General features: G+C 44.0%; 1 protein-coding gene across 3 annotated transcripts in view; it reads right to left on the bottom strand.

Annotated features, from left to right (window-relative positions):
* The window catches only part of LOC124147601 (cAMP-specific 3',5'-cyclic phosphodiesterase 4C-like), a 592,292-nt gene that overhangs the window by 408,769 nt on the left and 157,393 nt on the right, over positions 1–26,130 (bottom strand). The window contains exon 1 of one of the 3 annotated variants that reach the window (XM_048400565.1): positions 3,515–4,664. The exons of 1 other annotated variant lie outside the window; for it this stretch is intronic. In XM_048400565.1, the coding sequence (XP_048256522.1) occupies positions 3,515–3,603 (89 nt within the window). In that variant the 5' untranslated portion in view covers positions 3,604–4,664. Of the gene's footprint in view, positions 1–3,514; positions 4,665–26,130 lie in introns of those variants that run through there. One more of the 3 variants, XM_046518271.2, reaches the window with a different exon arrangement.

Below are 26,130 nucleotides of genomic sequence, written 5' to 3'. Positions count from 1 at the left end.
CTGAGTGTGGCGTTAAACACCATACAAACAAAACAAATTATATGGCATTCAGCTTTGTATCGACATGCTCATATGGCATTCAACTTTGCATGTACATGCTGGTATGGCATTCAATACTGTCATGATGCAAAAAAAACCAGATTCCCATTTCACATGATTTTAACTCCGCCTCATCACAGGATGGCATACACTCATTGTGTCCTTTGTAAAGAACCAGACCAGATATTGCTGTGTTGAATACAGATGAATTTAACACATCATTAGGTGACATAAGGCTCGGTTGTGTCAGTAATTGAGAATGGATTAACAGGTAATGAACTATCTTTAAACATTTAGCACGGAGATGAAATTATTTCTCTATTAATGCAAAACTGAACTTGCACCTTTCAACACTTAAGTACCTAATATTATTAGAACACTGCATTTTGAATAACTTGGAGCAGGGGTGATATAGACATTTAAGCCACCATAATTTGTTGTGCAAATTTGCATCCCTTTGGTACGCAAAAACCAACAATTGTGGGTTCGAATCCCGGTTCGCCCTCATTGTGTTTCTAGGTTTGTCAACCCCATACATGAACTCAAGGGTTTAAACGTCTAAGACCTGCATCACTTCAGGTTTTCCTCCCATATTTAGCTGACACGCTGTGATAAAACTGGAATACTGTTAAAAGCGGCGTTAAACCCAACTCACTCACTCACTTGAACAAATGAAGATTAGCCTAAAATCAAAGAAAAATACCCAAAATGAATTTTAAAATGAACAAAGTATATGTTTATGTACATATATTTACAGCCATCTTTTTCCTCATACTGCTCAGCCAGTTTCATGTAATATTTATGGAGCACTCGATCCCCATGTGTGTATTAGAAACATGATGGCTGTACCTGGTAACGGATCATAAACATTACATATCTCCACGCACCTTCCACATGCTCCCTGCATACATTGAAGTGTTTAATTTATAGGTCACACACACTGACATTCACAAGGCACAGTCTGTTACTTGAGACATTTTTATATTTCAACAACAAACATATTCATTCACTGTAAATTCAATATCAACTTTCTCTGTATTGAATATCTACATGTACCTATATATATGTGATAGATTTATGACAGCCAAATAATAGATTGAGAAAAATTTGATAAACAATGGCATAAAATGAAGTATTTCAATCATGATGATTGTTGCATAAACTGGTGACGTAACAGAATATAGATAGAACTAATTAACATAAAGGAAACGATATTACAAATGGAAATAGCATGGCATTAAGGCTTTGTATTCAAATAGACTGTAAATAATAATGAGAAAAAGGAAAAACTTTAAACAATTGTAAAAAAAGACACATAATATATGTGACCATTTTGTTATGACGTTTATATTCAACATATGGAAGCGCTGCCGTCCAGCTGTTACTGTAAGTACAGGCTACCACTTCACTGAGATTGATCCTAAGAGCTTGGCACAATATTATTTATTTTACCACTCACAAATGTCATTTTATTTGTTGATATGATGATCAAACAGCAAGGAGTTAACAGATTAATCGTCAGTTCTACAGCCCAGCATTCATACATTCTTCAATACACAGGGATTGTCCAGAGGCCAGGTGGAATGGGGCTAAATGTTGTGTCCGAGATTATTGCACTTGTATAGCGAGATACCATGCCGCTGTTAACATGAATACCCCACTCAGACACACTATACTAACTCCAAGACGACCAGTCCTTGTTTTAGCCCCCTAATGCTGAGTGCCAGGCAGGGTAACAACAAGTACCATCTTTTGACATCTTTTCATATGACACAGACAGGGATCAAACCTCAGAAATTCCGCTCTCGGATCGGTTGGATTGTCAAGAATACCTCAGCAGTAATGCAACTACACACAAGTGTGTTGGGGGGGGGGGGGGGGGGGGGGAGGATTATTCTTGAATAAGATTCCGTAACAGTCATGGTCCTGCCCTTTAATTTGTTTGAGAAACTGTAGTGAGAGTATATTGATATTTCCTAATGCTGACACAATGAATTAGCCATAAAGCATGATAGGACCTGCGGCCTGTATGGCCCCGCGTGATATAACCCTGTAATCTGCTTAGTGTGTAATAACACTGGTGTAGGAGGAATTCTGCAGTGCTGGACAATGGCCCTTGTTATTTTTAATCTATTGACATTATAAGGCTCAGTGGCCAGTGGCCACATAAGAGAATAACCAGTTTCGAATATCTGCTGAAACAGATTCCAGGGCTGTAAATAGTTCAAATAAGTAATAAAAAAAATTATAGGAATGGATCTCTTGAAATCAGTGATGACAGTCCTGCTCTATCGGTTAAAATCAGCAGCTTGTCACAAGTTTTATTAAAAAGTAAGTGTTAGGTCTCTGTGTAATTACACATCCCTACATACACAACAGGGGATTTAAAAAAGAAGAATGTTTACATGTTCCACGCCTCTAAAGAAATGATACCCCCCCTGAAATCTTACAGTAAACTACGGTTATAAAGGGACCACTAATTTTAGTTTGTTCTAACCATAGTTTATTTTCAGCATATATACAGCAAATGGCTGAGACCAAAAAGCCAGTTCGTTTTATCCATCAGTTTGTTATATGCGTGTATGTTAAATACGTAGTTTACTGTACTTCAAACAAAACAAATTTTGCAAACAATAAGTTAAACTACGAGACAACATATGTTACAGCAGGTTAATAAGACAAGCTTCACTTAGTCTTAATTAATCTGAAATGTCTTCTTTATTATACCCAACTGACAATGACATTTTTCGCAAAACATCTGCCAAACCAAGAAGAATAAATTTCCATAACATACAAATTGCATTAACTTGTTAGTAATACTGGTTATTACTTAACTCAGAACATTATTAACCAGTTAAGTCCTATTTCACAACGAAGCTGGATTATGTTGGGCATGACATTATAGGAATTTATGTACAAATTGATCCCCACATCAATACAAAGTTGCCAACAATAACAAAAACATTCATCTACCATAGAGGCCGAAGCCCGTCATGCATATGATTCTTACTTCACCTCAACTCCACATACTCAAAAAAACCATTTTCCATTCCCTGAGAAACCAATATCGCCTGCTAGACTACATTAATTTGTCTTGTCTGAAAACTCAAGGAATTTTTTAGAGAAATTCATTTGATTAGCAAAGACATCCTGATTAACCGAATCAGACTTGCCAATAAAGGCATATTTTATTCAACACATGGATTTTGCCTCCATTTTTAGAAACTTCTAAGCTTCATTTCCAACATCATCAAGAAAGTCTCAGATTAAAAATATAAGGTGTCACTCTGTAACCATATCTTGTCAACGATGTATCAGCCTGAGGAATGGAGTTTGCTAATTAAGCGAAACGGTATCATCCACTAAAATGCCGAGTTAGATGTTTGTAAATAACTGTGTATCAACTATGTATCATGTGTAATAGTGACGAATATTGGGGTTCAAACAGCTTTTTCATAAGTATCATGGTACTCACCGAACATTGGCTAAGGTGTGGCGCCGATTCCGGAGACGCTGCAGTTGTTGTAAATGAAGGTCTTGGATGCTCCCTATCTCTCCCTGCATGGTGATACGAAGTTTCTCCACACAATATAATCCCAAATATCCTTCAAACTTGACACTACCTTGGTGATCAGGTGTTTATCAATTAACACAACCACGGTCTTCAGGTTATGAATGAATCGAGCTATAAAGATTTATCGTTCTTCAGACTAATCTCAACTGACATAAACACAATTGTCACTTGCATATACACGGAGCTAGACTACTATTTGTTATTATGCATAAAGTATGGAAAGACTTGCAAATATCACAACCATAGAAAATGTTAATGTAACATCTATCACGTTTCACTGTTAACACACTAAGCTCGACTTGTATTTTATACTTCACATTACATCAATATACAGTGTAGCTTAGCAGTAGCTGATGTGTATATCTGCCGAACAATCAAAATAAGCACAGAGTTTGGTAGTATGCACAAACACTGTAAAGATCCACATACAAACAGCAGGTTAATGAGGAACAGGTGTGCCAGTCTCCCAACGATGACAGCACTTTATGTTGAGGTATCCACGACTGACCACTCCACTACACTATATCCACATCAGCACAGGCCATCTAATCCACTATCGAGTCAGCGAGTTGCGAACAAGAGACTGGTATTGGGTAGCTCCTGCATCCACAGATTCTCCTACCACTCCTCCGTCCCTCGTGGGCAGCCGGTGAGTGACGGCAAATCCTCCACCAGATTCTCAGCCTCAACGGCAGGGATGGCACTCACAGCATTGAAGGAATGCATAGTACTACGCTAGGTCGGTATTGACTGTAACACTGGGAGCCCATGCTGTCGGCTGTGTTTATGTTCTGGGGTCACGTGTATGTATGAGAGGGTTTGTGATAGACTCACTCTGTGACACACTGGCTCCCTGACCACACCAGGAGTGCTAATACAGATTGTTTTAGGGTAGGCAGGTAATACTATAGAGGTCAGGGCAACAGGTCAGCGAATATAATAACAACACTGCTTGAACTTGCTGTGGATGAATGACTGCAGAGGGGCAAGTGCATTCCATAGACAAATCTGAACACTAGCAGACAGCTAAGTTACAGCAGTATCATTCACTCATAAAACACTATGCATTGACACCAAACCTGGTAAACAGTGAATATTCCCATTCATTGATCGCTGAACGATGGGAAGTGTTTCTTAAATAGTCTTTGATACACAGCACCAGACTACCACCGTGTGACGTTCATCACACACGACTCAAGCAAACACAATAGCTTGCCAGGTATACCTGAGGCCGACAGGTAACACTTGTTACAGGTTCAGGTAAACACAGGTAATTCTCGTTAAAGGTAGATCTTTCTGATACCGTCAAGGAACAACATATCATATGAGGAAAGAAATCCTGCCAAGTGTATGAACATATTTTCAAGTTCTGGTGACCTAACATCAGGTAATTTACCTGTTGATAGTCGTCTGGCTGAAGAATAACACCTGTGCACAGGTAGCAAAGCTGTACTAATACACCTTGCCTGGTACAGCTTCAACTTGCATATCTCCTGAGCTTATCTACTTAGCATGTAACCCATGTTAACTAGCATGATTGTACTATCTGTGAAAATATCATTGTCTATAATTGACGTCACAGTGCAACACTGAATTTCATTGTTAGCACTCAGCATATGTTAACTGACATGACGGTATATCTGTGAAACTATCGCTGTCTACAACTGATGTCACAACAGATCTTCCAACTGACTTTCATTGCTTGAACGTTTCATGTTTCCTATGTTTAAAGCATTTTTCAATTGCCTAAAGAGTTTTTTACAATATCTGGTAAAACAGCTGTACTGTCTTTTTTCATTTTAATAATCTTTTTTCTAATGAATTGTGAAATAAATCAGTTTACTGTCACATGTGATGTGATCACAGTTCAGGAAAACATCCAACATCAAAGCTGCCATCCCATCATAAGTCCCTTTGAAATATGACACAGGAAACTTGGCTCAGGATGTAACATTCACAAAACTTATCCATTCACAAAACAATGCCGATGGACCCTATACAATGTAAACACTGTACAAATCAAGGTAAATCAAGGTAATGTCAGGTAAACTGGCGGGGAAACACCTGGCAGGGAACTATTGCATTAGCACGCAGGTAAAACAGCAGTCGCCTCTCGACTTGAGTGGACCGGGGGAGACCTTCTTCCTTCAGGCGCGCACACATCATCAATCACCCACAATTCCTCACTGCTTGTTCTTCTCAACTTTATCCTCATCAGTGTCGTTACCTATCTGTTAGGCCGAGAGATCCACGAGTCAACATTGAGGGACTCTGGGCCTGATGAGGGGGAGGCTGGGGGAAGCTGGGGGAGGCTTCAGCCATGCTAATGTGTGTACACAGGATGAACTCCAACATGTGGGTATTACTCCAGCAGCATAGCGAGGGGAACAAACGTAAATTGTTACTAATAGAAGATAGTGTTCTGTGAGTGAGTGAGTGAGTGGTTGTGTAAGTGGTTGAGTGAGTGGTTGAGTGAGTGAGTGGGTGGTTGAGAGAGTGGTTGAGTGGTTGAGTGAGTGGGCAGGTGGGCATGCAGGCGTTGGGTGTATGGGCTCTTCGGTTCTTGGGTGGGTGTTTGGTTGAGCATTACATACATCATCAACGAGCCTGACCACCCATTACAAAAAGTAACTTTTTATCACTAAGCTATAGAGGGTATGATTAGGTATTCGGACCATGAGGTTCCATCTTTAATTTGCATCTGAAAGGTCAGAGGAGTCCAAATGAAAGAGTCCAGCACAGGAGGAACAAAAAACTACCAGCATGATGCCACACAATTCTGTCCGTTTAGAAAAAGAAAAGGTCTTTGAAATAGAACAAATGTCATTTTCTGTATGTAAGGAGTTTTTTTCTTGAAGATGTGACCTTTGATGTCGGATTCTGACAATTTCACACATGGCACATGGACAGGGGGGGGGGGATTAGCCTGGAGATCAGTTTCTACACAGAGAGGACAATCACAGGACAGCAGGATATCAGCTGGCACCAGCAGGAGAACTAACGGATCAGGGAACCAACAAAGAAACAAAGAAGACTCTATACAGGAGGGTGATAGAGTGGTTGAGTGAGTGAGTGGTTGAGTGAGTGAGTGGTTGTGTGAGTGAATGGATGTGTGGTTGAGTGAGTGGATGGGTGAGTGGTTGAGTGGATGGTTGAGTGAATGGTTGGGGGAATGGTTGAATGAGTGGTTGAGTAAGTGGTTGAGTGAGTGGTTGAGTAGTTGAGTGAGTGGATGGGTGAGTGGTTGAGTGAGTGGTTGAGTGAGTGAATGGTTGAATGAGAGAGTGGTTGAGAGTTGAGTGAGTGGATGTGTGGTTGAGTGAGTGGTTGAGTGAATGGTTGAGTGAGTGAATGGTTGAGTGAGTGAATGGTTGAGTGAGAGAGTGGTTGAGAGTTGAGTAAGTGGTTGGGTGGATGAGTGGTTGAGTGAGTGGATGGGTGAGTGGTTGAGTGAATGGTTGAGTGGTTGAGTGGTTGAGTGAATGGTTGGTTGGTTGAGTGGTTGAGTGAGTGGTTGAGTAAGTGGTTGAGTGAGTGGTTGAGATAGGAAGTGAGTGGTTGAGTGAGTGGTTGAGTAAGTGGTTGAGTGAGTGATTGAGTGAGTGAGTGGTTGAGTAAGGGGTTAAGTGAGTGGATGGGTGAGTGGTTGAGTGGTTGAGTGAGTGAGTGAGTGAGTGAGTGAGTGATCAAGGAGTTGAGTAAGTTGTTCAGTAAGTGGTTGAGTGGTTGAGGGAGTGGATGGGTGAGTGGTTGAGTAAGTGGTTGAGTGAGTGGATGGGTGAGTGGTTGAGTAAGTGGTTGAGTAAGTGGTTGAGTGAGTGGTTGAGTGAGTGGTTGAGTAAGTGGTTGAGTGAGTGGTTGAGTAAGTGGTTGAGTGAGTGGTTGAGTGGTTGAGTGAGTGGTTGAGTGAGTGGATGGGTGAGTGCTTGAGTGAGTGGTTGAGTGAGTGGATGGGTGAGTGGTTGAGTGAGTGGTTGGGTGAGTGGTTGAGTGAGTGGCTGGGTGAGTGGATGAGTGAGTGGCTGGGTGAGTGGTTGGGTGAGTGGTTGAGTGGTTGAGTGAGTGGTTGGGTAAGGGGTTGAGTGGTTGAGTGAGTGGTTGAGTGAGTGGTTGGGTAAGTGGTTGAGTGGTTGAGTGAGTGGTTGAGTGAGTGGATGGGTGAGTGGTTGAGTGAGTGGTTGGGTAAGTGGTTGAATGAGTGGTTGAGTGAGTGGTTGAGTGAGTGGTTGAGGGAGTGGATGGGTGAGTGGTTGAGTGAGTGGTTGAGTGAGTGGATGGGTGAGTGGTTGAGTGAGTGGTTGGGTAAGTGGTTGAGTGGTTGAGTGAGTGGTTGAGTGAGTGGATGGGTGAGTGGTTGGGTGAGTGGTTGAGTGAGTGGTTGAGTGAGTGGATGGGTGAGTGCTTGAGTGAATGGTTGGTTGAGTGAGTGGATGAGTGAGTGGTTGGGTAAGGGGTTGAGTGGTTGAGTGAGTGGTTGAGTGAGTGGTTGGGTAAGTGGTTGAGTGGTTGAGTGAGTGGTTGAGTGAGTGGATGGGTGAGTGGTTGGGTGAGTGGTTGAGTGAGTGGTTGAGTGAGTGGATGGGTGAGTGGTTGAGTGAGTGGTTGAGTGAGTGGTTGGGTAAGTGGTTGAGTGAGTGGATGGGTGAGTGGTTGGGTGAGTGGTTGAGTGAGTGGTTGAGTGAGTGGTTGAGTGAGTGGTTGGGTAAGTGGTTGAGTGAGTGGATGTGTGGTTGAGTGAGTGGTTGAGTGAGTGAATGGTTTAGGGAGAGAGTGGTTGAGAGTTGAGTGAGTGGTTGGGTGAGTGGCTGGGTGAGTGGTTGAGTGAGTGGTTGAGTGAGTGGATGGGTGGGTGGTTGAGTGAGTGGTTGAGTGAGTGGTTGAGTAAGTGGTTGAGATAGGGAGTGAGTGGTTGAGTAAGTGGTTGAGTGAGTGGTTGAGTAAGTGGTTGACATAGGGATTCAGTGGTTGAGTAAGTGGTTGAGTGAGTGAGTGATTAAGTGAGTGAGTGAGTGGTTGAGTAAGTGGTTGAGTGAGTGATTGAGTGAGTGAGTGAGTGAGTGAGTGAGTGAGTGAGTGAGTGAGTGAGTGAGTGAGTGAGTGGTTGAGTGAGTGGTTGAGTAAGTGGTTGAGTGAGTGATTGAGTGAGTAAGTGAGTGAGTGAGTGAGTGGTTGAGTCAGTGGATGGGTGAGTGGTTGAGTAAGTGAGTGAGTGGTTGAGTAAGTGGTTGAGTGAGTGAGGGAGTGGTTGAGTAAGTGGTTGAGTGAGTGAGGGAGTGGTTGAGTAAGTGGTTGAGTGAGTGGCTGAGTGAGTGGATGGGTGGGCTCTTGGGTTCTTGGGTGGGTGTTTGGGTGAGTATTACATGCATCATCAACGAGCTTGACCACCCAATCCCATAAGTACCAAATTCTAACCAGGTCTGCATGGGTTGAGCGAGTGGAGGGAGTGAGGGTAGAGTGAGTGAAGGGAGGGAGTGAGGGTAGAGTGAGTGAGTGAGTGAGGGTAGAGTGAGTGAAGGGAGGGAGTGAGGCTAGAGTGAGTGAAGGGAGTGAGTGAGGGTAGAGTAAGTGAGTGAGTGAGGGTAGAGTGAGTGAAGGGAGGGAGTGAGTGAGGGTAGAGTGAGTGAAGGGAGGGAGTGAGGGTAGAGTGAGTGAGGGGAGGGTGTGAGGGTAGAGTGAGTGAAGGGAGTGAGTGAGGGTAGAGTGAGTGAAGGGAGGGAGTGAGGGTAGAGGGAGTGAAGGGAGGGAGTGAGGGTAGAGTGAGTGAAGGGAGTGAGTGAGGGTAGAGTGAGTGAAGGGAGGGAGGGTGTGAGGGTTGAGTGAGTGAAGGGAGGGAGTGAGGGTAGAATGAGTGAAGGGAGGGAGTGAGGGTAGAGTGAGTGAAGGGAGGGATTGAGGGTAGAGTGAGTGAGTGAGTGAGGGTAGAGTGAGTGAAGGGAGGGAGTGAGGGTAGAGCGAGTGAAGGGAGGGAGTGAGGGTAGAGTGAGTGAAGGGAGGGAGTGAGGGTAGAGTGAGTGAAGGGAGTGAGTGAGGGTAGAGTGAGTGAAGGGAGTGAGTGAAGGGAGTGAGTGAGGGTAGAGTGAGTGAAGGGAGGGAGTGAGGGTAGAGTGAGTGAAGGGAGGGAGTGAGGGTAGAGTGAGTGAAGGGAGGGAGTGAGGGTAGAGTGAGTGAGTGAGTGAGGGTAGAGTGAGTGAAGGGAGGGAGTGAGGCTAGAGTGAGTGAAGGGAGTGAGTGAGGGTAGAGTAAGTGAGTGAGTGAGGGTAGAGTGAGTGAAGGGAGGGAGTGAGTGAGGGTAGAGTGAGTGAAGGGAGGGAGTGAGGGTAGAGTGAGTGAAGGGAGGGAGTGAGGGTAGAGTGAGTGAAGGGAGTGAGTGAGGGTAGAGTGAGTGAAGGGAGGGAGGGTGTGAGGGTTGAGTGAGTGAAGGGAGGGAGTGAGGGTAGAATGAGTGAAGGGAGGGAGTGAGGGTAGAGTGAGTGAAGGGAGGGATTGAGGGTAGAGTGAGTGAGTGAGTGAGGGTAGAGTGAGTGAAGGGAGGGAGTGAGGGTAGAGTGAGTGAAGGGAGGGAGTGAGGGTAGAGTGAGTGAAGGGAGGGAGTGAGGGTAGAGTGAGTGAAGGGAGGGAGTGAGGGTAGAGTGAGTGAAGGGAGGGAGTGAGGGTAGAGTGAGTGAAGGGAGGGAGTGAGGTAGAGTGAGTGAAGGGAGGGAGTGAGGGTAGAGTGAGTGAAGGGAGTGAGTGAGGGTAGAGTGAGTGAAGGGAGTGAGTGAGGGTAGAGTGAGTGAAGGGAGGGAGTGAGGGTAACGTGAGTGAAGGGAGGGAGTGAGGGTAGAGTGAGTGAAGGGAGGGAGTGAGGGTAGAGTGAGTGAAGGGAGTGAGTGAGGGTAGAGTGAGTGAAGGGAGGGAGTGAGGGTAGAGTGAGTGAAGGGAGGGAGTGAGGGTAGAGTGAGTGAGTGAGTGAGGGTAGAGTGAGTGAAGGGAGGGAGTGAGGCTAGAGTGAGTGAAGGGAGTGAGTGAGGGTAGAGTAAGTGAGTGAGTGAGGGTAGAGTGAGTGAAGGGAGGGAGTGAGGTAGGGTAGAGTGAGTGAAGGGAGGGAGTGAGGGTAGAGTGAGTGAAGGGAGGGTGTGAGGGTATAGTGAGTGAAGGGAGTGAGTGAGGGTAGAGTGAGTGAAGGGAGGGAGTGAGGGTAGAGTGAGTGAAGGGAGGGAGTGAGGGTAGAGTGAGTGAAGGGAGGGAGTGAGGGTAGAGTGAGTGAAGGGAGGGAGTGAGGGTAGAGTGAGTGAAGGGAGGGAGCGAGGGTAGAGTGAGTGAAGGGAGGGAGTGAGGTAGAGTGAGTGAAGGGAGGGAGTGAGGGTAGAGTGAGTGAAGGGAGGGAGTGAGGGTAGAGTGAGTGAAGGGAGGGATTGAGGGTAGAGTGAGTGAAGGGAGGGATTGAGGGTAGAGTGAGTGAGTGAGTGAGGGTAGAGTGAGTGAAGGGAGGGAGTGAGGGTAGAGTGAGTGAAGGGAGGGAGTGAGGGTAGAGTGAGTGAAGGGAGGGAGTGAGGGTAGAGTGAGTGAAGGGAGTGAGTGAGGGTAGAGTGAGTGAAGGGAGTGAGTGAGGGTAGAGTGAGTGAAGGGAGTGAGTGAGGGTAGAGTGAGTGAAGGGAGTGAGTGAGGGTAGAATGAGTGAGTGAGTGAGTGAGTGAGTGAGTGAGTGAGTGAGTGAGACAAAATGAAATCCTCTCTATCTGCTTCTCTGGTTTTTCATGTACTTGAAGACCTGACTATTGATTAAGTATGAGGCTTTTTTAGTGAAATCTGATGGAAAAAGTGAATAAGAATTTCAATAAACCATTTTTGTAAAGAAATCAGTAAATGAATATGAAACCAAATATAATGAACTCAGATGCATCATGAGACAAAATTATTGATGATAAACAAAGCTCGAGAAGTAATGCATCAAACGAGTGCTGTGATCTGTCAAGCAATCACGAAGTGAAACTCTCAACTAAGTGACATCAGCTAATCCTAAATATGTCTGAGACAAGGAAAGCTTTCCTACCTAAAGCATGGCTGAGCTCCGGAGCTCCTAAAGTTCAATCACATATTTTTTCTTCTTTTAAAAATCTCTCAGCTATTTTCTGTCTGGAAGAAAGGCAATAAACCCATTGTAAACTTGGTAAGCTTGTCTCAAAGTCTTGTAAAGTGTAAGTCTGACAAATTAATGGTTTGGGGATCTATGCTTACCTTGTGGGGACTCAGGGTCCAACAGGAGCCCCGTGGTTGTTGAAGGAGTTAAAAGGGGATCGGGTGGTCCCAGGGTGTGACCAGACTGATTGTATGTCCTCACACGCTGATCAGTGTTCATGCCATCAATCACTTGTTTGTCTGGTCCAGGCTGGATTATTGACAGATGCCTGTAGCTGGAACATTGCTGTCTGTCACATAGACGATCATTATTCACTTTCTTTTGTCACAATGCTTAGCACTAAACTGTCATAGCCAGGCAACTGCCAGAGAGATTCTAAAAAGCATGAAACTTGAAATATTTCCACAACTGCCATGTGAGAGATTCTTAAAGTAAAAACATGAAAATTAAAATATTCCCCCAACTGCCATGTGAGAGATTCTTAAAGTAAAAACGTGAAACTTGAAATATTCCCACAACTGCCATGTGAGAGATTCTTAAAGTAAAAACGTGAAACTTGAAATATTCCCACAACTGCCATGTGAGAGATTCTTAAAGTAAAAACGTGAAACTTGAAATATTCCCACAACTGCCATGTGAGAGATTCTTAAAGTAAAAACGTGAAACTTGAAATATTCCCACAACTGCCATGTGAGAGATTCTTAAAGTAAAAACGTGAAACTTGAAATATTCCCACAACTGCCATGTGAGAGATTCTTAAAGTAAAGCGTGAAACTTGAAATATTCCCACAACTGCCATGTGAGAGATTCTTAAAGTAAAAACGTGAAACTTGAAATATTCCCACAACTGCCATGTGAGAGATTCTTAAAGTAAAAACGTGAAACTTGAAATATTCCCCCAACTGCCATGTGAGAGATTCTTAAAGTAAAGCATGAAACTTGAAATATTCCCACAACTGCCATGTGAGAGGTTCTTAAAGTAAAGCGTGAAACTTGAAATATTCCCCCAACTGCCATGTGAGAGATTCTGTAAGTAAAACATGAGCCTTGAAATGATCCAAACTGCTTCCCATTTAATTCTTCAGAGGCCTTGTACTTCAGGGAGTTATTTGGGGAGATATAACCTCCAATTAATGTTCCGGTTGAGTAGCCTGGTCAAGGCAGGTGTCAGCCCATTGATTCAGGTTCCCTACAAAAACACTTTTGATTGACTGCCCAGTGAAGCAGTGCTGGTAGTAATACCGTGTACATTACTGTGTATGTGGTATTATTGAGTATGTAAATTCTGTGTGATTGCCAATAACGTGAGCAGGTTTCAGGATGCTATCCCTCTGCAGCATCAATCTATTAAAGTAGAATGTACCCTTGTGTTAGGTCATGACTGCTCTGCTGTACTTAATATTTTCCAAGATTATCTTTCAAATGGATCTGTTCCATCAAAATAAAATGTCCTACACACAGTGCTGTTTCATCACTTTTCAAACTGCACCAATTTCCTGCAATCAAGATATTTTCTCGTTCTGGTTGATGAATGAGACAGAGGTTCAGATTATTTATCACCTGAAGTCCTACAAATGTGTCTCCAGGTTTCTATGGCAGCATCTCAGAAAGACAGGAAGAACCACAGATCGGCTTTATATTCCTGTAGGTGCATCAGCTTCACATCGGCCGTCATGTTTGAGTGAGTGAGTGAGTGAGTGTTGTGTAACTCCACCGTCATCAGTATTTCATCTATACTCAACAACAAAAGTTCCTGTGACACCAATATTTTAGTGAATTTATCAAACAAGTAGAGTTTGGTTTTCAATATTGTAGTACATGTATGGAATCAAGTCACAAAAACACAACTGCTACAGAAAAGCATGCATTCCATGCAAAAGTTGACTTTTATGCAAGCCCCATGCATTTCACTACCCAAGAATGGGTATTAAAACATGTGCGGGATTCCATATGCATTGTTTAGCATCGTGCTGACAACAACCACTCAGAAAAACAACAAAATTACACAATTATTCAACATTACGAAATGCCACGCCTGTCCAAAAAAGAGCGTCTTCGAGGCATTGGTATGTTTGAAGCAGGATCGAGTCAACGTGATGTTGCAAGACAATTAAACGTCCACAGAAACACCATTTGGTGTTTATGGCAAGGTTGGCAACAGACGAATGCAGTCAGAGACCATCCTCGGAGTGGCAGGCCACACGTAACCAATAATCGACAAGACAACTCGATTCGAACAACACACCTACGAAATCTACGTTACTGCAAGAAGCATCCCTGGCCTTAGATGTGCAGGGATTGTCGCCAGAACACCCGCCAGACTTCCCATTTTGACTGGAAACCACCGTCAAGCACGTCTACAGTGGTGCAGACAGGTTCTACCATTACGTCAATCATTGTGTCATGGAAGAAGATCGGTTCGGTGGCGGCAATGTTATGGTATTGGGTGGGATTACAAAGACAAAGGACCTGTTTGATAGTGGTAGAGGGAAATCTCAATGGACAGCGCTACCGCGACGAGATCATCGGCCCTGTTGTTCTACCGTTTTTGCGTTGTCATGGCCCAGGCATTACCTTTCAACATGACAACGCCATATTGCTCAACTTGCTCAGGATTCTCTTCAACAAAACAACGTGAATGTCATCCCCTGGCCGGCTCCCTCCCCTGATCTCTCACCACGTGTTCCACAGACACTCTAGGAACTTCGAAACATGCTCCAGCAGATATGGACAGATATCCCACAGGACTTTGTGCGACGCCTGGTCCATTCCATGAGACGAAAATGTGTTGCTTGCATCGCAACCAGAGGTGGACACACACGCTATTGATTTGTAAATTGACATTTTGGCATGTTCATGTTTTTATGAAATCACGCATTTACTGAAGTCAGTATGGCAAATTAAACCATCTGAACACTTACAAGAGGCTTTTTATCTGTTGCCAACCGAAATTGTTTCAGATTTGGTAAAAAATATAACTTTGCATTAAATCTTATTCAATGTCACAGGAACTTTTGTTGTTTAGCATATATCGTGCCAGTCTGTAAATAATACAGGGAAACCAGTGGTTGATAGCATGAGCAGCAATCCACACATGACAAGTAAGTTCAGGCTATCAACCTATTCTAACCCAGGGCCCCAAAGGGTGATATTACATCTACACTGGACATCATAGAACTGATGTAATATTCACAATCAATCTATAACGGTGGATAACATTCACAACAGGTACTGCCCCGCCTCGTCATACCAAAAGACTTTAAAAGATGATACTTGTTGTTACCCTGCGTGGCGCTCGGCTTTAAGGGGATAAAACAAGGACTGTATTGTATCTCAGTATGCTCGCACTATAAATCGGCATCAGTCCGGACTAAAACACACACACCCCTGCCTAGTGCTTGGCTTTAAGGGGATAAAACAAGGACTGTATTGTATCTCAGTATGCTCGCACTATAAATCGGCATCAGTCCGGACTAAACACACACACACACACACACACACACACACACACACACACACACACACACACACACACACACACACACACACACACACACACACACACAGAACGGTCGCCAAGACTACCAGAGTTCTAAGGAAGACATGTGCTGAATGTGCTACATATCTCTGTAACCTTGTCACCAGAATGTTTGGAATTTAACAACCGATGCATGGCAATAAGCTAAGGTTTGTGTGACATCAACATCTGCTGCCTCATATTTCCACAGGAAATTATTTCATTACCATCTCTAATGAGCCTTTACCTTCCTCTAAGCCAGGTATCAGAACCTGCCTTGTCACATCAACAGTTCCCTGCCTGCTCACTCAGAGGTACTCAACATGATGAAGGAATAACTTCTGGCAATGATGGATGTGAGGAGACGCAGCTTGAACATTGCAGCACCACTGTCAGACATGGTCTGTCCGGTGTAAGGTGACCATGTTGCCTCAACAGAGCAGAGAGATCCAGGTGCAGCCCTTAGGGGCCAGGTGAAAGTGTCTCAACTCACTGAGAGATCCAATGCAGCCCTTAGGGGCCCAGGTCAAGGTGCCTCAACTCACTGAGAGACCCAGTACAGCCCTTAGGGGCCCAGGTCAAGGTGCCTCAACGGAGCAGAGAGACCCAGTGCAGCCCTTAGGGGCCCAGGTCAAGGTGCCTCAACGGAGCAGAGAGACCCAGTGCAGCCCTTAGGGGCCAGGTGAAAGTGTCTCAACTCACTGAGAGACCCAGTGCAGCCCTTAGGGGCCCAGGTCAAGGTGCCTCAACGGAGCAGAGAGACTCCAGTGCAGCCCTTAGGGGCCCAGGTCAAGGTGCCTCAACGGAGCAGAGAGACCCAGTGCAGCCCTTAGGGGCCCAGGTCAAGGTGCCTCAACTCACTGAGAGACCCATTGCAGCCCTTAGGCATCCAGGTCAAGGTGCCTCAACTCACTGAGCAGAGAGATCCAGTGCAGCCCTTAGGCATCCAGGTCAAGGTGCCTCAACTCACTGAGCAGAGAGACCCAGTGCAGCCCTCAGGCATCCAGGTCAAGGTGCCTCAACTCACTGAGCAGAGAGACCCAGTGCACCTCTTAGGGATCCAGGTCAAGGTGCCTCAACTCACTGAGCAGAGAGACCCAGTGCAACCCTTAGGGATACAGGTCAAGGTGCCTCAACTCACTGAGAGACCCAGTGCAGCCCTTAGGGGCCCAGGTCAAGGTGCCTCAACTCACTGAGCATAGAGACTCCGTGCAGCCCTTAGGGATCCAGGTCAAGGTGCCTCAACTCACTGAGCAGAGAGACCCAGTGCAGCCCTTAGGGATCCAGGTCAAGGTGCCTCAACTCACTGAGAGACCCAGTGCAGCCCTTAGGGGCCCAGGTCAAGGTGCCTCAACTCACTGAGCAGAGAGATCCAGTGCAGCCCTTAGGGGCCCAGGTCAAGGTGCCTCAACTCACTGAGCAGAGAGACCCAGTGCAGCCCTTAGGCATCCAGGTCAAGGTGCCTCAACTCACTGAGCAGAGAGACCCAGTGCAGCCCTAATGGGCCAGGTCAAAGTGTCTCAACTCACTGAGAGACCAAGTGCAACCCTTAGGGATCCAGGTCAAGGTGCCTCAACTCACTGAGAGACCCAGTGCAGCCCTTAGGCATCCAGGTCAAGGTGCCTCAACTCTCTGAGAGACCCAGAAGCCAGAGTGACGTGTTGAGGGATATATGTGATGGGTCATGAGTTGACATCCATGAGTCCTGGAGGTTGATCAGAAAGGAGATTTCACTTCTAAAAAAATACATAGTACAGACACAGATATAAGACAGATGAAACTACACTCACAAGACTTTGTTTCTTATCAAAACTATATACACCTAATAAACTATATTCCAAAGTAAAAAAGTCTGGCCCCAAAATAAAGGCAGCAATGGCAAGTAACACCAAGCATATGGATACTGTACCAGTTTGGGGAATCAAACCTATTTCTCCATGAGTTACCACCTGCAGCAACACCCGCAGAGCTAGCCATGCTCTCCTGGCCCCTCCCCTCCACACCCTTCAGAACATGGGTCTGGTTAGAGTTCAGGGTGCAGTTTAGAACTCCTATCAAACCTGCTATTTCCATGTGGGCCAAACATTTCCAGGAAACATGGGAACAAGCAATATCAATCTTGTCTGAACATACAAATGATGATGCGGAGAAACACTAAATAGTTAAACATGGCCACATTCTCAATATTCCAAAGGAACAGACAATTAACATTTCAATCTTATAGCCAACCAACCTCAAAACACAATGGGAGAAAAATATGTCTATTAATTATGTGTGTAGGTTTACAACTACTTGAGGCTCGACTTTGCCTCTACATATACACAACACGCTACATTAGCTACCCAACTCTCAAGTGTGGACCAGCACAACACATGGAGCAGGAAGCAGCCCCTTCATTTCACAGACTGAAACAAGTACAGCCTGCAGTTCAGCTGACTAAACTGTAAGTTTATGTGGAGGAGGTAGAACTGGAGACACAGCTTCAAGTTGCTACATGCTGCAATAGATGCAGGAAACAGCCCTTTCTTAATAGCAGAGACAGGAAGAAATAGGGCTTATAGCTCACCTGGCTAAAACTGAAGTTTATACTGAGGAGGAGGTGAGGGGAAATGGGGTTTAACGTCACGTTCAAGATTATTGGACTTATATAGCGATTTGTATGTGTGCGTGCGTGCGAGCGTGCATAAAAAAAATCTCAGTTATCGATCAGATTGTCTTGACTGGATGCTGCCATTTTGAATCAAAAGCATGTGATATTTGAGGTTGAATCTGTTGGTCAATAGGAAGGACATAGAAGGGACATAACCAGCAATAGCCACTGGTGGCGCTACGATCCAACCACACAATTGGAGCTTAGTTTGGGAATGGAGGAAAATAGACTTTTACAGTAACGCCATTGCCTCGGGAATATTGAAAAATGCTTTCAAAAAAACCTGTAAATCAGCTTAGTTGACACATAATTATTCATTTAAGAATTGACTTCCACCTTGTGTGAATTAACTGGAGCTTACTCAGAAGTAATCACACAAAGTGAAAGTCAGTTCTTACATCTCTACTGTACACAATTTCATTTAGTATGTGTGACGTTATGTTTACACTGACAGCCAGACAACAGTCTGGTGTATCGCGGAAAAAAATAGTTCCTCAAAAAGAGAGGTGACATGAGCAAATGTATGCTCAACTTGCTCCCTAGAAACATTGTTTGTAGTTTGCTGACAACAAATTCATTCAAATGATATCCTCATTTAAGAAGGTCTGTTGAGAAGTACCTCAGTAGGTCAGTCACAATGACAGCGCGGCGTAATACATTTACATCAAGTACAAGACGTCAAAATGTCCAGGACAATAAAAAGTCACATAGCAGGTGAGACTCCAAAGTTTTTAATGAACCTGTGGCATCTCCACGAATAAGTCATTATTAATCAATTGGCCGATCATTGAAAGGTGATTATAAAGATGTGTCTATTCTGAGATAAATTCATAGATTGCTGTAGACTGGCACTGTCAGTCTAGACATGGCTTGAGTCAATAGTTTGGATGTGTATTTCTTCGTTTTGTTCACTGGGATGGGTCGTAGCGAGGAAATGCATGAACAAGCATGCAGTCAAACTCTCTGCCCTTTTCCAATGTGTACTAAAATGGTGAGGTCAAGGGTCTAAATGATCAGGACAATGCTTCTGTATTTATCAAATTATTGGATTTCCTGGTGTGGGTATGTGGAAACAGTCAGTGTTCATGTCATTTCAAGAATACAAGCATTCTCGTGAAAAACTTATGAATGTCAAAATGTTCCATACACTTATGAATGGAGTTTCAACATGACCGGCCTCTCGTCTAATGGAAAAGCTGTATGTCATGTTAACCTCAAATTAAACAATGATATAGTGGAGTTACAATACTAGTCCAAAACATCCATGTGTTGACATGACCAAAGTCTGAAAACCGATATTGTCCATTTACAATGAATGTACCCGACTCCATTCACCAACACTGAGACACAACATCACCACCCTGGTGCACTGTGCACTCAATTTTCATTCTCAGCCCCCTGGGGAGTATACTATGCATTTTTCATAGTGTAGGCAAAGTGCACTAAAATACAGCTTTACTCTTGAAGATCAGCACTCTAGGCGAAATGCACTGTAGGCAAATCGAGATGGAACCGAGTATACAAATCAAGCTGCTTTTTGAGGCACTAAAAGGTTAGTCTCATCCTACCATTCACTTCTGAGTGAACAATGGCATATTTTGTACAGTCTCTTGCCTTAGAAGACATGTCATGTAACTTCCCACCTTTTCTCCAAAGCCAACGTTTGTCCTAATTGTGACCTGTTTGCACAGGACCACATGACACCACACACAGGGCCATGTGACACCACACACAGGACCATGTGGCACCACACACAAGACCATGTGACACCACACACAGGACCATGTGACACCACACACTGGACCATGTGACACCACACACAGGACCATGTGGCACCACACACAGGACCACATGACACCATGCACAGGACTATGTGACACCACGCACAGGTCCACATGACACCACACACAGGACCACATGACACCACGCACAGGACCATGTGACACTATGCACAGGACCATGTGACACCACACACAGTACCATGTGACACCACACACAGGACCATGTGACACCACACACATAACCACATGACACCACACACAGGACCATGTGACACCACACACAGAGCCACATGACACCACACACAGGACCACAGGACACCACACACAGGACCATGTGACACCACACACAGAGCCACATGACACCACACACAGGACCACATGACACCACACACAGGACCACATGACACCACACACAGGACCATGTGACACCATACACAGGACCACGTGACACAATGCACAGGATCATGTGACACCACACACAGGACCACATGACAACACACACAGGACCACATGACACCATGCACAGGACCATGTGACACCATGCACAGGACCACATGACACCACACACAGGACAACATGACACCATGCACAGGACCATGTGACACCATGCACAGAACCACATGACACCACACACAGGACCACATGACACCACAAACAGGACCACATGACACCACACACAGGACCATGTGACACCACACACAGGACCATGTGACACCATACACAGGACCACATGACACCATGCACAGGACCATGTGACACCACACACAGGACCACATGACACCATGCACAGGACCACATGACACCATGCACAGGACCATGTGACACCACACACAGGACCACATGACACCATGCACAGGACCATGTGACACAACACAGAGGACCATGTGACACTATACACAGGACCATGTGGCACCACACACCGGACCATGTGACACCACACACAGGACCATGAAGGCACCACACACAGGACCATGTGGCACCACACACAGGACCACATTACACCATGCACAGGACCATGTGACACAACACAGAGGACCATGTGACACTATACACAGGACCATGTGGCACCACACACAGGACCAGGTGATACTTTATCCACACTATCATACACATAAACATATTGTTATCTCAAAATTGAAAGAGAGGCCCTTGCTTAAACATCTCGGTAAACTCTAAGCTCCATAGCGCCAGAAGTTCTCCGAAGTTTATTTGATAAAAATCTAATACAGCAGCTGTGGTGGCCATATTTGCTGATGGATCTCAGTCTAAAGAGAAACCAAAAGTTTTAACATCACTGCAAAGTATAAAATCCATAGGTGCAATGGCTTGGTGATGAAGCAAAACACCATGTTCATACACAGGACCATGTGACACCACACACAGGACCATGTGAGACCACACACAGTACCATGTGACACCACACACAGGACCATGTGACACCACACACAGAACCACATGACACCACACACAGGACCACATGACACAACGCAGAGGACCATGTGACACCACACAGAGGACCATGTGACACCACACACAGGACCATGTGACACCACGCACAGGACCACATGATACCACGCACAGGACCATGTGACACAACGCAGAGGACCATGTGACACCATGCACAGGAAAATGTGACACCACACACAGGACCACATGACACCATGCACAGGACCATGTGACACCACGCACAGGATCACATGACACCAAGCACAGGACCATGTGACACAATGCAGAGGACCATGTGGCACCACACACAGGACCATGTGACACCACACACAGGACCATTTGGCACCACACACAGGACCATGTGGCACCACACACAGGACCATGTGACACCATGCACAGGACCATGTGGCACCACACACAGGACCATGTGGCACCACACACAGGACCACACTATCATACACATAAACATATTGTTATCTCAAAATTGAAAGAGAGGCCCTTGCTTAAACATCTCGGTAAACTCTAAGCTCCATAGCGCCAGAAGTTCTCCGAAGTTTATTTGATAAAAATCTAATACAGCAGCTGTGGTGGCCATATTTGCTGATGGATCTCAGTCTAAAGAGAAACCAATAGTTTTAACATCACTGCAAAGTATAAAATCCATAGGTGCAATGGCTTGGTGATGAAGCAAAACACCATGTTCATGGCGCTGCCAGCTCATCCTGCCATGTCCCCTAGTTCAGGCCTCATGGGTGTTGGTCTTGCATGCTTTATATTTTAATCAGCTCTGTAGAATAACTAATCTCATCTGCTTGACGTCGGAGAACAGAATCAAGCAAGGTATTATATAAATATAAAACATCAATGCCAGACAATAATCAGTCACAATGATCTGCTGAAACATTTACGCTGGGCAAAGTTGCATGACAATTCTATGAATGGATCACTGAAAGTCTGTGACGACACCAGGTGTTCACTAAAAGGTTCAGCATGTCCTGGCCTGTTGTGCACTTTAAAGAACAATGTTTTGCAAATAATTGTCTGTGTATCAAAAACTGACATAACAGAAGAGAACATTGTTGCACTCACACAGCTATCAGCGACACAAAATTAACATGGATGTCATAAATATCACATAGTATTCATACACACACAGATGTGCATGTACAATAGGTATATATGCCGGTGTATAGGAAATGCATGGTTTTCAGGACAATGCAGATAAAACAAGAACTTATTGGGTAATAATGGCTTGGGTACTATGCTAGTCGTAAGAGGCAACTGATGGGATCGGCTGGTAAGGCTCGCTGACTTAGTTGATGCATGTCATTGTATCCCATTTGCGTGTATTGATGCTCATGATGTCATCCGTCCAGACTCAATTATTTACAGACCGACGTCACATCACTGGAATATTGCTGAGTGCAGCGTGAAACAACATGAAACAAACAAACATAACAGTTTGTGTCAATTTGAGTAATTTTATATCAATCTAAAGCAGATGCCATGAAATCCCTTTCATGATGACAGCCTGTATCCGAGTTTCAGTTCGGTATTGTTCAGTGTATTTGCAAGATGTTACAAAGAGACAGGGACAATACCTCATGTCAGATACTTTCATTGGACTTTATGGTACGCTACAAAGTGAAAGATTTGTAAGACTCCAAATATTTTGGCCTCGTAAGTTGGTTTCAAAAAACGTCAAATAAAAGAAACTTCATGCATGTAGCCATATGTCTGTGCTACTCCCCTAACTACTATGTCTATTGGCCCATGGGTATTCCAGGTCTACATGTACACTCCAAAGAACCCACTCATCCGACAGTAGATAACCAGATGGTGGAAACACGAATACGTACATACACCCGAAACACAAGTGTCAAAACGTGTGGTGTCTCCTGGGCAGGTGACTCAGTTCAAATGTGCCTCTGTTCACCCAGCAGGGAATGGGTACCTGATATGTGAGGTGGGTGTAAAAACCCTCTAACACCCGAGGCAGCTTGGTCGTATACCCCCCAGGGAGTTGAGAATGATAGCTGGAATGCGAACGGATCCACTGGCCGGGGAACAAATAAAACAGTATGAGCAGATACTAGTACCTGGGTACCTGCGGGATATAAAGGTATAGTATAGTAATAATATGCCCAAAAGGCCAACAGCAACCTAATCCTTTGTTTGTTTAAGAATAGACCAACAACAACAATAACAACAACAACAATAACAACAACATGTCTATCACGTTCCAGTGAGTGAATGATGAGGTCTATTCACGGAGGTCAAATGGATGTTTTGGAAAGTATAAAAACCTGTTTGAGGGTCACATGATGAGAAGCGGTCACACACATTGGAGAAACACACTTCACAGCAAGTCCCCTTTCTGCATGATCGATGACAGGAAAACAATTTACAAATATTTGTTGGCTCTATGAAATTTTTAGGAAAATTGGAAGCAAAATGAAATACAAAATCAAATTCTCGTTTCTGACACATCACTGCCAAATACCCCACCTCACATCATTTTACTGTCCCCCAGTACCTACAGACGAAGTAAATCATGACTGGCATTGCCTTGTTTCCATACTGACAGACTACACCATATACATAGTCAAACCTAATATTCACGCTTCATGTGAACCATTTTGTCAACAATTAATGTACAAATAGGACTTGAACAGTTACGTAAAATAATTGTTTTAAATCATATGCCTCCAGCATCACAGTTTTCTAAAACTTTGGTGAAATTCTAAAAATTAATTTATTGTGGCCTAAATCTTATCACCTGGTAGTAGCACAAGGCCACATTCCAGTACTTGGTCCTCTATTTGCCTGTCAATCACTACACCCTACATCAGGGTTCCCTTAAAACTATGTACAGGCCTAGCCTACCTGTTAATCTAGAAACCTATTTACCTGTAAATTAATACAACATTGAGCACTGATAATTAACTGCTGACATGACACTTTCATTAACAAGTGCCAAGCTTTCAGCCCTCACCAAAAGCAAAAGCAATAGTCAAGTAAATTGGATGGGAAAAATGGGCCAGTTACTGAACTTTCATTGAACAAATGGAACTAATAAAATAATTTTACATATTTCATAGCTGTACTCCAGTTGGTTAGTTCCAGACTGGCACTACACGGGTTGCTTGGTTGGTTGGTTGGTTGTTTAACGCCGCACTCAGCAATATTCCAGCTATTTGACGGCGGTCTGTAAATAATCGAGTCTGGACCAGACAATCCAGTGATTAATATCATGAGCATCGATCCACGCAATTGGGATCGATGACATGCATCAACCAAGTCAGCAAGCCTGACCACCCGATCACGTTAGTCGCCTTTTACGACAAGCATAGTCACCTTTTACGGCAAGCATGGGTTGCTGAAGACCTATTCTACCCCGGAATCTTCACGGGTATACTACAAGGGTAAAGGGTTCGAGTCTTAATACCAGAAAGTTTGGTTCATTCCAAACTTAAGGCCTTTTAGGACATTTTCAAAGCAATGATCAGACTTTACAAGTTGAACAGCGAGACCCAAATGTGCTTCCAAACAGACTCAGGATATTGTAACTTTATGACATGGTTTGAATGGATGTACACGAGGAACCAAACACAGACTAATGAAACAGAGAATTCAAGTCCACACATCAGTGTTTCAATTTCATTTATCGATCAAGTTTTGCACTGATCTCTAGCTTCGATGTCCTCATGCATAATTAGAGAAGACAATACTGCATATTAATTTAACAGCAGTTTTACCCATGGTCGGACATTTCAAGGCCTTTCAAGGCATTTACTGAACTTTATCGGCGATCGGGTAGCCTAGGGGTTAAAGCGTTCGCTCGTCAAGGCGAAGACCCGGGTTTAATTCCTGACATGGGTACAATGTGTGAAGCTCATTTCTGGTGTCCCCTGCCGTGATATTGCTGGAATATTGCTAAAAGAGGCGTTAAACCATACTCACTCACTCACTACTGAACTTTATGATATATTCAAGGGAGATTCAAGTTTAAGCACCTTCCAAGGCCAGACTGCCGAATTTAAGGCCTTTTCAAGCTTGCACACCTCATGGTGGTATTTCGGCAAGGCTTTTTAGATTGAATTGACTTACAAAATGAACACTTTGATTGTTGTTCAGTCACTGCTCGGGGGACTTGTGGGAAAACAACAAGACATTTTAGAGAAATACCAGTTGGTGAAGTGTTAGACAGTAATCTCCAGAAGTACCCCAAAGCAACCAATCAGAATAAATCTAGCTTCGATTAACATAATTTGATTGGTTCTTGTGAGACAGGACATGTACCTACAGTGGTCAATTTGGTGCCTACATACAGCCTACTGGATGGAATCCAGATGAATTGCCAACACACCAGCACTAGGTCCCTTGCTAACTGTGGATCACTGACAAACAATGATATATTGTTGTCTCCACAGATAGAATAGTGGATATATATTTCAGTGGTAGGTGGGATTTTCTCCAATGCCAGTTTTGGCCAAAATGAACATCAGGAGAATAGCAAGCAGATAATGATATCCTTGTGTTACTGATTGCATGACACATCATGACAAAAAATGGTCCGACTGAAATCTTTACCTATTTGTTAGTGATACTGACTATTCTAGACATCCATATTCATGATAGGGAGTAACTTGGTGATGCTACTTTTAAATAATTTTCCGAATACGTAAACAATAAAAAGGAGAAGATATAGGTAAGTGGATATTATGAAATCTTACAATTGCCGAAAATCGTCAAATTTTCGCTTCTTTGGTGCTTAATCTGGACGTTGTGAATGTGTTAGCTTACAGTTATTATTTAAAATGAACTTGATTTAGTTGTAAATGCATTATGTAAATAAGGTTGTAAACATTACTTTTATATTCATAAACAGCAAGAATAGACCTTTCAAATGGTGTATAACATGTAGTAGTAAGGATGATTTCCTTGATAAATGTTGGCCTTATCTATCACCCCAGAATCTCTGGGAACTCGATGTCAAAGCAG

Source organism: Haliotis rufescens, unplaced genomic scaffold (genome assembly GCF_023055435.1).
Source record: "Haliotis rufescens isolate VD_foot unplaced genomic scaffold, xgHalRufe1.0.p SCAF_2, whole genome shotgun sequence".
NCBI classification, from domain to species: Eukaryota; Metazoa; Mollusca; class Gastropoda; order Lepetellida; family Haliotidae; genus Haliotis; species Haliotis rufescens.
Note: the sequence above shows the minus strand (reverse complement) of the source record. Positions and strands in the feature narration are given on the sequence as shown.